General features: G+C 40.3%; 1 protein-coding gene across 2 annotated transcripts; it reads left to right on the top strand.

Annotated features, from left to right (window-relative positions):
• The first annotated feature begins 2361 nt into the window (after positions 1-2361).
• Positions 2362-14616, top strand: BUB3 (BUB3 mitotic checkpoint protein). Of its 2 annotated transcripts, none has more exons than XM_025880270.2 (8): positions 2362-2520; positions 2973-3167; positions 3703-3772; positions 5554-5705; positions 8311-8469; positions 10104-10281; positions 10751-10967; positions 13175-14616. In XM_025880270.2, the coding sequence occupies exons 2-8, from the start codon at positions 2973-2975 to the stop codon at positions 13182-13184; spliced, it is 981 nt and encodes a 326-aa protein (XP_025736055.1). In that variant the 5' UTR covers positions 2362-2520; the 3' UTR covers positions 13185-14616. The 2 variants fall into 2 exon arrangements, with proteins under 2 accessions (XP_025736055.1, XP_025736054.1); XM_025880269.2 differs by having other exon boundaries at positions 11944-14616.
• Positions 14617-15402: the final 786 nt, after the last annotated feature.

Here is a 15402-nt window from a genome sequence, read left to right as displayed (position 1 = left end):
GTTAGTTCTAGTCCGCTTATTTCATTCCAGCTGAGTTCAACTCAGTAAATATTTACTGAGCCCTAGAAGTTGCTGAGAACTAGGCTAAATATTGGATAGACACAGAGAGAAAACAAAAGTGACACTGGGTCCGTTTTCTTCTGACTTATTTGGTACATGTATTTTATTCCAAAGAATTTTTTCTTTCCAGATGACCCACTTTAAATTCTTCCTGTCCCTTAAAGTTCTTATTTGAATATTCCATGCTGAAACAACCAATTTGCTCAAGGACCTACTTGTATAGGAATATTCCATCCATCTCATTATTGTCTGCATTTCAACAGATTATGTTTTTGTCAAGAGATGATGGTTTTAACAGTATTGGGTCACTATATCCTCCTTATGCTTACTTATCTTATAGGAAGTGGTTTTCTCTAGCCACTCTAGGCTCTTAATGGCAGAGTGATTTTGCCCTTAAGATTTCAGGGATGATATCATATAGTGGATATTTCAGTCCTTTTACTACTTCAGAAATTAGCAGTCAAAGGTGATCCAACACTGTAATTAGTTTCTGGGAATTCCCTGCTCCTACAGGTAACTGAGTGTTAACACACACACACACACACACACACACACACACACACACACGACTTTGCATTTGGATTTAAAATGTTCAGGATTCCATTGTGGCCAGATCTCCTATCTCAAGACTATCAATTCATTTGAATAATCAGCAAAATCATCAGCCTCCTATTCAGGCTGTAAACTGGATTTAAAAGATTGACGTTTCTTAAAACTCGAATAGAGTCCGGCTGCAACTGCGTGCCCAGAGGGACCTGAATCATACACACACTGTATAATGAAATACACTTAGATTTTATTAGCAGATAATTCATGCTCAGAATCTTGAAACTCTAATAGAATTAAATAAACAACTGGGAGAGGGAACCAAATAGAATTATTTGGAGATAAAATTATTTAGCCAAAGTTAGAATGGAGGTAAGGCACTGCATTTTAAAATTCTTAACCTCACCATTAACTTGTTGAAAGAGGAAATATAGAGAACCAAGTATGAGGATTGGCAATGAGGGAGGGCAAGTTTCTGTTCTTTTAGCAGTAATATCAACACATTGGGCAGAAGGGTGGTTACTGTGTGTGTCTTTATTGTGTCAAGAATCCTGAAAAGAAGTGCACCTGCGTAGGGTCTGTGAATGGGTAAAGACCAACAACACTTTTCCTCTATTAATATACCTTAAAAGTTAAACACTGTAACTCCAACAATTTCCTCCCGCTTCACACAAAATCACATAATAAAATAAATTTTTTTTTCACAAAAGGCAGTGAAAAAGAGGTTACATTATGGATTAAATTGAAAATTATCAATGAGTTTTTGATATTCAAGAGTAACTGAGTCACAGCATTCTAGTTATAGATTAAGAATTACTTTTCTTTCATGGAGGTCAAGTAAGTTCCAGAAGCAACTTCTCGATTCTCCTATTTCTGTAGGAGTCTAGAAACAGATAATGGGAGCAAACTGAGCCTGCAACTCTAGGGAGTTTTGGGGGTGGGAAGGTGAATGGGGAGAAGCTTGTAGCTGTCATTTTAGGACGCTGCTTAAATATACAGAAGCTTTCGAGCTCTAACGCACTGCAGAGTAATTCTTTTCCAGGCTGTCCACCCTTCTGGACAGTGAGTTCCTCCCCGAGAGCAAGGACTGTCTGATTAATGTATCTTCCCAGATGCTCTCACCGGGCCTGGTATTCAGTGGGTGCTCAATAAATGTTTGCAGAAAGATGGAATGGAGGGATAAAGCATAGTAAAAATAAGGATGAGTTTTTATGATATCCATAGATCTTAAGACAATGGAAAATGTGAGACCCTGGCTAAGGGGTGGAAACGCCGGGAAAATGAGAATAAATCAGGGAAGAGTAATGCAATTGATTAGAGCAAATATTTCCACTCCAATTTTTGGTTAACTTCATGGGCGTATGCATGTCCGGTGAAAGGGAGAATAATTTACTTCTACAGAAGTATTGACCAAAATGGGGTTCTTGCGTCCGAGAGACCGAGTTGGGGAGTGCGCCACGGGTCCAATTGGAAAGAGCATCTTTCCCGCCTACTATTCAGAAGACCGACCAGGCGTCGGCCCCCAGGAAACTACATTTCCCAGCGTGCTGCACACGGGCGGGAGAGAGCGTGGGCTCAGCCTCGGCGCGGCGCACTTTGGGAATTGTAGTTTCCCCTCGTCCTTCTCGAGGACCCGTGCCTCAGCCTTGTGATAAAGGGAGACCACGTGATCGGAAAAGCCGCCGTTTGCCTTTGAGCCGGAACAAGATGGCTGGGTTGACCGTCGCCGGGCCCTCCGAGCGGACCAATTGGCTGCCTCGAGCGAGACGTTGGCGTTTGAAATTAGCCAATGGCGGCCATACGCTGGAGCTTCCTCTCCGCCTCTTTTGCCCAGCCCGCGAGTGCTCGGAGCGAAGCGAGGTTGGTGGTGGCGGCGGTCAGCGGCGGCCAAGTTGTTTCTGAGCGGAGCCCAAGGTAGCAGGGGCTAGGCGACGGGGCTCTGGGGCGGACTCTTTAGTGACATCCCAGGCCGGAGCCGGCCGCGGGGAACCCGTTTCCCTTCCAATCCTCTTTATTTTAGGAGCGTCCGGGGCGGTAGGCCTGGCGGAGGGGCCGGGGTGCGGGAGCCCGCGGCAGGCTATGCTGGGGGCGGCAGTTGGGGGTACCCGGGCGCGGGCCGGGCGGCTTGGGACACCTAGAAGGGGCGGCGGGGGATGGGGGGGGTGAGTTCCGACGGCCGCGGGCGCGCAGGGTCTGCGCAGGCGCAGACTCCGGGTCGCCGAGGTTCTCTAGGTCCCTCCCCTCTAAGACCCCCCCGCCCGCGCGCCCGTAAGGCACCTCCTAACCGTGAAGCCCCCTGAATACGCGGCGTGCAGTCAGCCCAACACCCCGAACCATTGCGGACTGACTGGTCGCTTGTTCCGTAGATGACCGGTTCTAACGAGTTCAAACTGAACCAGCCACCCGAGGACGGCATCTCCTCGGTGAAGTTCAGCCCCAACACGTCCCAGTTCCTGCTGGTCTCCTCCTGGGACACGTCGGTGCGCCTCTACGATGTGCCGGCCAACTCCATGCGGCTCAAGTACCAGCACACCGGCGCCGTCCTGGACTGCGCCTTCTATGTAGGTGTCCTCAGTTCGAGCACCTGCCCTCTTTGTTTTAGGATATCCTGTGTTGATACCGTCCTTCTACCAGTATCGGGTAGAAGCTTCTGTCGGTAGTTATTTGGCCAGCTCTTAAGATTTTCCTGAACACTGTGTTGAGCCAAATACAGTTTTTTGGGGGGTTGGGGTTATGCAGACGGCGGAAACGGTCTCCTCTTTCAAAAAGAGTAACCCTGCAAACTTTGTGGATATCTGACATTTGTATTTGAAATTTACAACAAGACAGTAAAATTTGGTTGCCTTATCAAAAGGAAGGTTTTTTGTTTTCCCTAGGAAATAGGAATACCTGTGTGCTCACAGCCAGTGAGGTGAACAGTCCTTCCTTAATTTGCTGTTATTTTGGTGACCACTTATTTGCTCTATTTTGTGTGTGTGAGAGCCCAGTGTACATCATCCTGAGCATAAAGTGAACAGCTGGCTGTAGAAACAGGAATTTTGAAACACTTTGTAAACGTCTATAACTTTTGAATGACTTGAAACTTCTATTTTGTAGGATCCAACACATGCTTGGAGTGGGGGATTAGACCATCAATTGAAAATGCATGATTTGAACACTGATCAAGGTAATATGGGCACATTTTTATCAGTTTATTGTTTTCTCAGCTAGGGTACTAAAGTGTAAATGTTTATTTGGGAAGAGTGGTTCCTGAATTGCTTAGTTCCCGATTTGTTTACAAGTAATAGTGGCTTCAATTTAAGACTTTTTTGTTTGAATGATAACCATTAAATTACTGATCACAAAATGCGCATGTACTTTCTCAGTAAATTCGTTCCATTAGGATCACCACTCTGAGTATTTACATGAAGTTGTCCTTAAGTATGTGACCTGTACCTGTCCTCAGAGGTGGACTGGACCCCATAGTAGTCTACTGCTCATTAAGATTTTCCAGGACAGTGCTGATGTTTGAGTGCTCTCTTTTCAGGAGCTTATTTAGTTCAGACTGAAAGATGATAGGTCTTTAAAAATCTGATATTATAAAATAGCCAGTCCTGTCCAGCTACTGTATTAATTCTGCTTGTGTGATGATTTAGCATAGAATATGCTTCAGTTACATTTATTGAATGAATAATAAGATGACTTTTTTTTTAAGTTAGTTTCTTAGAGGCCTGGATAGGAAATGACTTCACCAATTTTTTATGGTGACTTTGGAACAGAGCAGAAATGGAATGGAACTCAAATGCACGGAGCTCTTGGAGCATTAAAAAAATTTTTTTTGTACGTGCATACATTAGGTATAGATGTACTTAAAGCAGTTGGCAAGTCACAGAGATGTGACTAGCTGAGCATTAGCGGGACAGTGGGAGAATGGAAAGAAGTTGAGCACAATATTTTGTCAAAAAAACAAGAACTTAGAAGAGGTTATTTCATGAAAGTCACTTTGTCATGTAACTTAGAACTGCAAAACTTTGGTTTTGTTAGATTATATAAGTTAGCTTGCAGGTTTGGGTCCTATTTGTTGGAAAACTGAGAAGAAAAAAAACACTGAAATACAAAGATTTTTGATATGGAGACCATAGTTAAGGGAATTAGCTGTTTATTCTCAGGAGGTCATTGCTGAACTTCATGAGGTCCTTTTTTTTCTTGTTTAAATGATATATTTTTTAAACAGGTAGTTTTCCTGGTTGAGGATCAGGATCACATATTTTTATTTGTCATGTCCTTAGCATGTGGCATAGATTTTGGCACATACTTGACATTTAGTAGATGTTCGTTGAATGAATGGGTGAGAAAGTGTGAAGAGTTGAAATAGAAAGGAAAAAAATTGTCTGTTGGAAATTTGACCCACCATGAAAACCAAGGGGACTAATCATAAGACTCCCTGCCTGCCTCATCCCCCAGCTTTCAGATACCCTGTTGCCACGTAAATAAGTTTCTTATAAATGTTGGCTTGAGTGCAGTAAGTTTTATCCAGATCCAGGAAACCAGAGTTTTCTACTCATTCTTTCATTCAGCAGGTATTTGAGTACCTACCGTGTATCAGAACCTGCAGTAGATAAAGTCAGAACTATGGCGTTCAACAAGGTTTCTGATTTTAAGGAGTCTAGAATCAAATGAGGGAAAAAAACCAGATATGCCACCAATTTAATGTAATGTGAAATTTAAGTCAGCCTTTGGTATGTACCACGTTAGTGAATCAAACTATGCATTGTAAGGTGAACAGAGAGGAATGGATGACTACTTATAGTCATGTAGAAATTTTTCCATATGCAGACATTTTCATTGAGTTGGTGGAAGCCGATTCATTACAGTTTAATCAGTGTTTCCTTCTATTGTTCACTTGAGGAATCTTTGTTTAGTGGAGGTAGTAGTAAAGCTGGGTGATTTTTTTTTTTCCCCCCGTAGAAAATCTCGTTGGAACCCATGATGCCCCTATCAGATGTGTTGAATACTGCCCTGAAGTGAACGTGATGGTGACAGGGAGTTGGGACCAGACAGTTAAACTGTGGGATCCCAGAACTCCTTGTAATGCAGGGACCTTCTCTCAGCCTGAAAAGGTAGGCTCTTTACATTCAAAATAGAAATTATAATCTTTGGGGTGATTTGATTTGATGCACGTTTGATGAATATGGTGTTGAATTTGAAGGTTAATTAAGAGTTGATGAGAGGTGCCTGACTGGCTCAGTCAGTAAAGAACACGACTCTTGATCTTGGGATTATGAGTTTGAGCCCCACATTGGGTGTAGAGATTACTTAAAAAAAAGTTGATTCTTTTTGAAGCAAAGGGATTGGATTTTGGTATTTGGGTCAGCTTTTTTTTTCTGTTTGTTGTCATCTTTGTACTGGATAGTAGTGGCTTAAATAAACCCACTGCTCTGTATTGTTAATGCTTTAAATCCCGGGACTGAGAAGCAACTCAATGCCTTTTCAGAGAAGTCATTTAGCAAAGACTTGTTGGATTGCCTTAAATTGGGTTTGACATGCCCAAACCAGGAAGTGGGACAGAGCATCACTCATTTTCACTTATGACCTGAGGTTTCATTTGAGTGGACTGTTAAGAGGGTGGAATGGGTTATTTTGAAGTTGAAGTTAGTGAGAAAGGTGTCCTATATTCCCTGGGTTTTGCCATTTATTTATTTATTTTTAATGTTGACAGATGTCGTTTGAAGGCTCTCCTGAAGAAAGCTTTTTTAAAACTGAAACTTTGTGTATTATTCTGATCTTTTGATCTGTACAATGAAAGTGTAATTGAGCATTCTTGCTGTAGCCTCATCAGACTTTATCAGGTGGTAGTTAATTTTAAAGATTGATTGTTTTAGCAGTTTAAAGGTATCCTTCACTTGAGTCTATTTCCTTAGTGTAAATATACTATTCAGTTCCTGTTAGCCATCATTATATACTGTAGTGCATCCAAAGAGCCATTATTTCTGTCACATCACAGTCGAATCTACTTCTGGCAAGACCTTTGTTCAGAATAAAATAATTGCATTGTTTCTAGTTTTGATTTATGGTTGTATGTAACATGTTAAGAGCTGTGATAAATTGCTGACAGAATATAGTATAATGGACAGCCACACTGAATCAAGCTGCTTATTGGTTCAGCAAGGTTCATTATGTCACCTTTTTTAATACTTTCTTTGATAAATGTATATACCTAGTCAGTAGCATGACAGTGGTTTCACATGATTTACGATCAGTGGGGATAGAAAGCCCTATTAGAAGCTTGTGTGTCACCTGTATAGTAAAGATTTAAGATAAAATTCCCAATCTGATTGTACTGTTATAAATCGATCTCTTTCTGGATTCTGTGTTTTTTAAGTTTGGCGTTTCACGTGTCTGAGGTTAATTTCTATTTTTCTGCAAACATTGTGCTTTCTGAGTAACCTGCGGTAGATCTCGAATTTCTGTTATTTAAATATGCTTATGTTAAATCTGCTGTTTTGAATCTTTTTAATTCCTGATTTTTCCCTTAGTCAAATTAGTTGTTGAATTTTGAGGTCAGAAATCTGCGACTATTGGGTTGTTGTATTGTTAAACCTAACTTGGTATTTTGGGGTGGTGGTATATAGTTAACACGTTAGTGATTACTAACCTTGTGGTTTAGTTACTGAATGTTAAAGAGATGTCTTACCAGGCCATGGGCTCTCTTCATTTTTTAATAGTGATTCTTCAGGTTTTAAAATATTAACTCAGATTAAATTAGTTGCTTCTTAGTTGAAAGTAATAACCAGAGTACAGCTTTATGCCTGAAGTCTAGATTTAAAAAAATTATTTAATGTGATCAGGAAAATACATTTTGGCACTATTTTCTTGAATTTGCTATTTGAAAACAAACCACTTGAAATACTTGCTGGCAGGAAATTCTGTGATTATAAAGGAATTTTATATGGAAATTTTTTTAATATTGTAAAAAGGGCATCATGTGGGCAAAATAGATGCCTGTAAGGGAGAAGATGCTTTTTAAATTTTCACTAAAGATGAACTTTGTCTTGAGTGTTTAGTAGGACATCAAGGCACAAGAATGTGCTTTGTCACATGCCAGACCACTGTTCTTGGCTTTTAATTTTGAGTGCATATGCCACCAAAAGCAACTAAGCAGCTAATTAATGATGGCTCCTTCATTCTTCTTGGAAAGGCCTTTTTATTCACTGTGACAGCTAGAAAATCAAGATTTTTAGAGTTAACAACATGAAATCTTTTTTTAAAGGGTGGTCATAAACAAATAACTTGGAAAATGATTATTTTATGAAAAGCTAGAAGCCTATTGAGAGGTATCTTGAATTGTTTTTATGACTTTATTATCTCCTTTTTGAGTAGTTTTTACACTTGCATTGTTACTAAATGAAACAGGAAGGCTGGAAAAATTGCTTAATAATTGAATTTGTTTCAGTAACCAAGAGAATTAAGTCTCAAAAGTGTTTTTGCAGAATTAATTAGAATGTACATTATATGATACATGGCTAAGTATTAAGAATATTTTGGATTGATTATTTTGTGCACATTACTTGGTTTGTGTAACTGTAGCATTTAAAATTTAATACCTGTGTTTGAGAACCTGATCAGCCAACTTTTATGGTTTCACAGTTAGTGGACTTCTTCAGGGATTAAACGGCCTGTTTAGGCAAATAGGTGGAGTTTAGTAAGTTTTGGTCTTCTTGAAAGGTGTATACCCTCTCAGTGTCTGGAGACCGGCTGATTGTGGGCACTGCAGGCCGCAGAGTGCTGGTGTGGGACTTACGGAACATGGGCTATGTGCAACAGCGCCGGGAGTCCAGCCTCAAGTACCAGACTCGCTGCATCCGGGCATTTCCAAACAAGCAGGTACTGACATATTCCCCATCCCCTGTTTGCGAATTTGAAAATAAGATCTCATCTCATTGGTCACTGCCTTTTAAAGCTTTGCTTTTTAAAAAATGTTTTGAGTACTGATTTAGAATTTGCTGTAGTTACATTTTCAACAGCCTTGTGTTAAAGAGTAGTGTGTTAACCCAGTTTCAGATAAGATCTTGATGTTCAGAGAGGTTAAGTAATCTACCAGTGGTTTGAATAGAGGTCTTCTGATTTCCTTGGTCCAGGATGCTTGACAGGTATATGGTAATCAGGGAGCGTTTTGCACATATTTTAGTTTACCAAACGGGTGAATTCAAATTTAAATCTGGAGATTTAGGATTATGGAATTTGCTGTACTCTTTTTTTTTTTTTTTGCCTCTGTAACTCTGATAATAATAGAGTTCTTTAGCTGGTCTGACAGCAGAACTTGGATTTTTTTTTTTTTTTTTTTTTTTTAAGAGAAGGCGCTGATCCTTATGTAATCACTACCTCTTGAAATGTGGGGTGGGTTCCCCTCCCCATCATCACTGCTAAACAAGATTGCCCTGTTTATTAGTGAGCCTCTTTTCCCCTCAAATCCTTAAAGTTTGAAGGAGAGTTGGTGGTGGTGTCAGCTGCTATAAGAATTTTATGAGAGGAAAAGTCATTAAAAACGGCAGATATCTTTGAAATCTTATGCTATCCTTTAGTGGTTGAGGAGCTAGATGCAATTATGTCAGTTATTCTCTTGGCCCTTTATCTCGAAAGGCTGGTACCTCAAATGGTGATCACAGTTCTTTTTCTCAGGAAATTGTAAATTTCCATTGAAGATAAGGCATTGCAGTTATGTGACTTTTAAAGATTTGACTGTGATGATAAGATATCCTTGTATTTATAAATATTATTTTTATGTCGTATGTCTAAAACTTTGTTAGTACATGTTTCTAGTTGATGATGGAAGTTTTAAGATTTCACTGATTTTTTTTTCTCCCCAAGTAGTTTTCCAGGAATAATTCTTCTTCATACCTTTAGAATTAAAAAAATAAATAAAATATAGGGTTCATAATATCATATCCTTTAGTTTCTTTGACATATTGTCTTTTCAGGGAAAGGTGAGAAAAGGTTTGAAACGGCAAACCAACTTTGAACATTGTTGAAAACCTGTGTTGTCTGTGTGTGAACTCACCATGCTGTACTTAGATGCAAAAGGCAGAATGACTGAGGCAGAAGACTGGTGTTGTAGTTGATTCGGATCATTGATAACCCCACCCCCACCCCCGCCGAAGGACACACAGTTCTTAAGAGTTGTTGGAGGTGAAGAGGCACAGAGCACAAATTTGAGCCCCCTCTGGACAAGACAACAAATAAATGATACTAAAGCACTTTAAAAATCTTGTCTAGATTTGACAAAATTACTAGATGTGATAGCCTTATTTTTCTTTTTTTATAGAACGGGTATAAATGTTCTTTAACTCTTGGACTGGTCATAGCTGTGTTACTGTAGTTTAAAACCTGTACCTGGTTAAAACCTGGCTGTACTTTCGTTTCTGAAATAATCCTCTTTAGTGCAGATTGAATTTGGGAATTAGTGCCTTGTTTTTGGAAGCTGGAGTAACCGTTTTTGTCCTCTGGTTCCCTCTTGACAGGGTTATGTATTGAGCTCCATTGAAGGCCGAGTGGCAGTTGAGTACCTGGACCCAAGCCCTGAGGTACAGAAGAAGAAGTATGCCTTCAAGTGTCACAGACTAAAGGAGAACAATATCGAGCAGATTTACCCAGTCAATGCCATTTCCTTTCACAACATCCACAATACATTTGCTACAGGTATAGTATAGCACGTGTGCCTACATCACATCGTTGAGATAACAATTTTGCTTTATTTTATTTCAGTTAAATTAATTGTAGAGAGAAAAGGGGGTGAGGGGTAGAGGGAGAGAGAGAATCCCAAGCAGACTCCGCACTGAGCGCAGAGCGCCCCGTGGGGCTCGTGGCGCTCGATCTCACAACCCCAAGATCCTGACCTGAGCCAAAATCAAGAGTCGGACGCCCAACCGACTGAGCCACCCAGGCGCCCCAACAATTTTGCTTTAACTGAACATTAGACAGTTCATTGCACTTAGGAAGAGTTTTTAAAAAATTGTGCTTGCTTTTTCTGATGTTTAGGAAGTAAAAATGTTATCATCTGTGGGGAAAATGTAACTTCTGTGACCTTAAAAATTAACCATTAAGGATAATGGTTTTTTTCTGTACCTGCTTTTAAGAACCGTTTTACCTCTTTTGAAATGACTTGCAGGTGGCTCTGATGGATTTGTAAACATTTGGGATCCATTTAACAAAAAGCGACTGTGCCAGTTCCATCGGTACCCCACCAGCATTGCGTCCCTGGCCTTCAGTAATGACGGGACCACGCTCGCAATAGCATCGTCGTATATGTATGAAATGGATGACACAGAACATCCTGAAGATGGTATCTTCATTCGCCAAGTGACAGATGCAGAAACAAAACCCAAGTGAGTATGCTTCACCTGTATTTGAGCCTTTTCTTGCATTCAACCCAGGATTTATTAATTTTTCTAAATTCATGAATAGCATTGTTGATGCCTGCTCCATATTACAGCTGACTGTGGGGTCGGACTTGATTTTATCTTGTTCTCCCCAAGCTTTCAATATCCGTAGGTTGATAGACGTCTGATGGATAAAATTGTGCCTAGTTGTTGGGTAGAGAAGAATGTCAAACTCTCATTCTTCTTGAATAGGCACTATTATATGAATCTCTGGAGTTATTACTAGCTCACTGCTTCAAAATTAAGTTGAGGAATTCAAGAATAATTTATTTTAGCAAATTCTGTTTAAGATATTTAAGAATTTGAACTGCCAAAAATCTTTCCTCTCCACAGAGGTTGTTTCTTTAATATTTACACAAAGTGAATGACCTTCAGGTCTTACTGGAAACCCAGAGTAATATGGCCTCGCCTGGAATAGCAAATTTCCGTAGTTTTGAAATTTTTATAGCTGTCTTTGGCTCTTGGTTGTAACTGTTAACAGAGAGGAACGATTTACATTTTTTTGGTATCAACAGGGCAAAGCTCTTTACTTAATTACCTGCACCAGGCCTGAGGGAAAACCGATACTTAGGCTCTTGTTAAACCATAAAATACTTGCCCCCAGGGGTCTTTGTCTGTTCTCTGTCCCTCTCTACCCAGGCCTCCATAAATATGGAATGACTGAATGTGTTCAGGATTCTTCTACTTGTCTGAGTTAAAATGGTTTAGCGCCCTTGCTAAATTGGTTGAGTCCCTGAAAAGGGGCAGAGTATTAAATATTCAATATCATGCATACTTTTACAGGTTTGACATTAGCAAAGACTTAGCATGTGAGGCCTGTTGGATAAAGGGCTGTGTTTGCATTTAATCTCTCACTTTTGTGTTTCTTGTCCTGGCCGGCCATTTTGATCTCATGCTGTTCTTTTTTCTTTTGAACTTGTAGGTCACCATGTACTTGACAAGATTTCATTTACTTAAGTGCCATGTTGATGATAATAAAACAATTCGTACTCCCCAATGGTGGATTTATTACTATTAACAAAGAAACCAGGGAAATATATTAATTTTAATATTATTAAGAACCTGAAAATAATGGAAAAGAGGTTTTTATTGATTTTTTTTTTTTTAAACGAACACTTTTAAGTGCATGAGATGGTTGATGGTTTGTTGCATTAAGGGTATTCTGGGCAAACAAAATTGGAGGGCAGTGATTACACTTTTGAGAATCAGTTTTGACCTTGATTTTGTTTCCACTGTGGAAATACATATTTGTAAATAAATATAGGTAATAAAAATCCTTTTGCATTCTTTCTGGACCTTAAATGGTGGAGGAAAAGGCTCTTGAGCCATTTGTTTCTTTTGCTGGTTGTAGTTGCTAATTCGAAAGCTGCCTCAGACTGCCTCATGAGGAGGTTAATCTACAATTAAACAGTATTTCCTCTTGGCCGTCCATTATTTTCCGAAGCAGATGGTTCATCGTTTCCTGGGCTGTTCAACAAAGCAAGGTTAAGGTTAGACTCCTGGGAATCAGCTAGTTTTCAATCTTATTAGGGTGCAGAAGGAAAACTAATAAGAAAACCTCCTAACTTCATTTTGTGACTGTAAACAATTATTTATTAGCAAACAATTGATCCCAGAAGGGCAAATTGTTTGAGTCAGTAATGAGCTGAGAAAAGACAGAGCATATCTGTGTATTTGGAAAAATAATTGTAACGTAATTGCAGTACATTTAGACAGGCATCTATTTGGACCTGTTTCTATCTCTAAATGAATTTTTGGAAACATTAACAAGGTTTACATATTTCTCTGACATTTATATAGTTCTCATGTCCATTTCAGTTGCCCAGCCGCTGGTGATTAAGGTTAAAAAGAAAAAAATTATAGTGAGAATGAGATTCACTTTAATGTAATGCCCTGAAGCAGAACACGAACTTAGCTTGGCCTGTTCTAGCTAGTTCCAAATAGTATTTCTGTGGTCAAACTTCGGTGTTTTATTTATATTATTTGCAAATGTATGTTTTGGATGGGCCTTGGACCTTTACTGAAATTTACCCGTGACATGTTTTTTAAGAAATTCTTTTGATACAGAGAAAGGTCTTTTATTTTCTAAGTGTTTCAGTGAAAACTTAGTGTAAGTCTGAACCATCTTTTGAAATGTATTTTCTTCATTGCAGGTCCACCTAATCATCTCGTGAAAGTGGTTTCTCTATGGAAAGCTTTGTTTTGCTTCCTACAAATACATACTTATCCCCTAAGGGATGCGTTAGAGTCATTGTGGACACCTTATTTAGTATGTGGATTTCTCTGTTTTCTGTCTTAACAAAAAACTTGTCTGTGTGCCCTTTCATGCTGACTGTATAGGATGAGGAGTCTTTGTGTCCTTGTGTGGTAGTCTGAAGAATTGTTTTTATCCCCAGAAAGCCCAGTTGCTGTTTATTATGAGCAGCTAGAGCTCTTTTTGTAAAATAATTTAAACCTGTTATTTCCATGCTGTCTAATAAATCAGAGATTCAGAACCCTTAAATGTTGGATGTTTTTAAATGTTGGTAATTAATGTAATTTACTTCATAAAAAGGCTTCTGTAAAGCAAAACTCGCTTCATCAAGGGCCTGGTGGGGATGACATTTTACCTTTAAGTCCACACTGCCTCGTTTAATTATGTCTATTCTGGTGTACATTGGAGATTCAGTCCTGGCTAAAGTGATCTGTTGGAGTTCTGCCATTTCCCTCGTGCCCTCTTGCTGGATCAGCAGGGCCCTTGAGCCAACTGTGTAGCATCACAGGGTGGGCACAGACAGTGTGGCAGCTGACGGGTGCCCTTTGGCAGGACTCTCCCGGTGCTGGTGCAGTAGGGCTCATGTGGCTCACACATCCCTGTGCTGATGCGGCCATTGTACGCGCACACACAGAGCCAAATGACAGACCTGTCTGTACTTATCCATCAAACGCTAAATCAAAGTGAAGCCCTTGGGATGGTAAATAATGTAATAGCCAGAGACTGATGGCATTGGTTCTTTAGTGCGATTATGTGCTTTTCAGAGTCATAACCACTTGGTTGAGGACAAAGCATAAATTCAAAACATTGTTTAACTGAAAGGGAATTAATATGGTATTGTAAAAGGTGACTAAAATTAAAGCAATGTTGGGGACCTGTTTTTGAGTGTGGTGTGGGAGAGCTATTTGTGTACTTCCATCTGGACGTCCTCTGTCTCTTGAAACCAGATATGTCTCAACCTGAATGTGTCTCCCTACCTCCCTTGTGGACCTGTTAACCTGCTCTCATTCACAGTTTGCCTGTTTGGGATTACAGCCACCTTTCCCCCAAATGACCCAGGGCGAATACCTTAGTGTTTTCCTTGATTTCCTTCCCCTATATTCTCTTCACTGTTTTTAAGTGTCTCTTCTGATGATGATTCTTTCTGCTGGCCCTCTCCCACTGCTCCTCACTCAGCTGGCGAGTACAGCAGCCTCCAGCCTCCGCCCGGAGTTCTGCATCTTCTGAACAGTGACTTTCAGACCTTTTAGCTGGGATCCAAGTAGGAAATACATTTGAACAGAGGTCAATCCAGTATGTGTAATAGAGACAAATTTCATAAAGTCTTCCTTGCCCTTCGTACATGTGGTGCATCTGGTTTTTTTTTTCTTTTTTTTCTTTTTCTCTTTCCTTTTTTTTTTTTTTTTTTAAGATTTATTTATTTGACAGAGACAAAGCGAGAGAAGGAACACAAGTGGGGGAGGCGGGGAGCGGGAGAGGGAGAAGCAGGCTCCCACAAGGGAGCCTGATGCGCGGGGTTCGATCCCAGGACCTTGGGATCACGACCTGAGCCGAAGGCAGACACCTAACAACTGAGCCACCCAGGCGCCCCTTTCCTTTCCTTTCTTTTCATTCTTTTTATTATTTCCTTTCTTTCTTTGAAGAAATGCCGGTGATGGCCCCCTGAACTGATTTTATAACACATAAGCCGGCTTGCCACCTCTAATTTGAGAAAGCTGCTCTATACCACACAAGACTTGAAAAACGCTTGCTGTTTTTCTCATAATGTGCTTGGGATTGTCCGGTGCTCCCCATTGCTCATAGAGGTCCCTGAATCACTTTACGAGAAGGCATGTGTCCAAGGCCTGCAGATCACCAGGAAGCCACTGCTGACTGTCCAGGTGGTCTTAGAAGAACAGGGATGGGGCTGGCCACTGGGGATTCTGACAAGTAGGTGCTTATGTGGGGGCAGCAATACCTGGTTTGAGTTCTGTGTAGAAACTTAAGGGTACATCAGCAGTTCCTCTTGTAGTGGGGAAAGTCCAGGCCTGATTGGACCGAGGCCGGACCTCAAAGTTTGCCGTTGGCATTCAAGCCCTTTATTGTTTTGCTTTTGTTATCTGTTAAAGAGGTGTGTCCTAAGTTTTG

The sequence above is a fragment of the Callorhinus ursinus genome, unplaced genomic scaffold (genome assembly GCF_003265705.2).
Source record: "Callorhinus ursinus isolate GAN/ISIS: 27379988/994484 unplaced genomic scaffold, GSC_fseal_2.0 scaffold58, whole genome shotgun sequence".
NCBI lineage: Eukaryota > Metazoa > Chordata > Mammalia > Carnivora > Otariidae > Callorhinus > Callorhinus ursinus.
The sequence above is the reverse complement of the archived record's forward strand: the minus strand, read 5'-3'. Positions and strand labels throughout refer to the sequence as shown.

Bases quoted from the DNA above. Each gene is read 5' to 3' on its own strand.
- BUB3 (XM_025880269.2), top strand. From the start codon at position 2,973: ATGACCGGTTCTAACGAGTTCAAACTGAACCAGCCACCCGAGGACGGC. The intron at 5,706-8,310 runs GTAGGCTCTTTA...TCTTCTTGAAAG, and splicing joins CCTTCTCTCAGCCTGAAAAG to GTGTATACCCTCTCAGTGTC. The intron at 10,282-10,750 runs GTATAGTATAGC...AATGACTTGCAG, and splicing joins CCACAATACATTTGCTACAG to GTGGCTCTGATGGATTTGTA.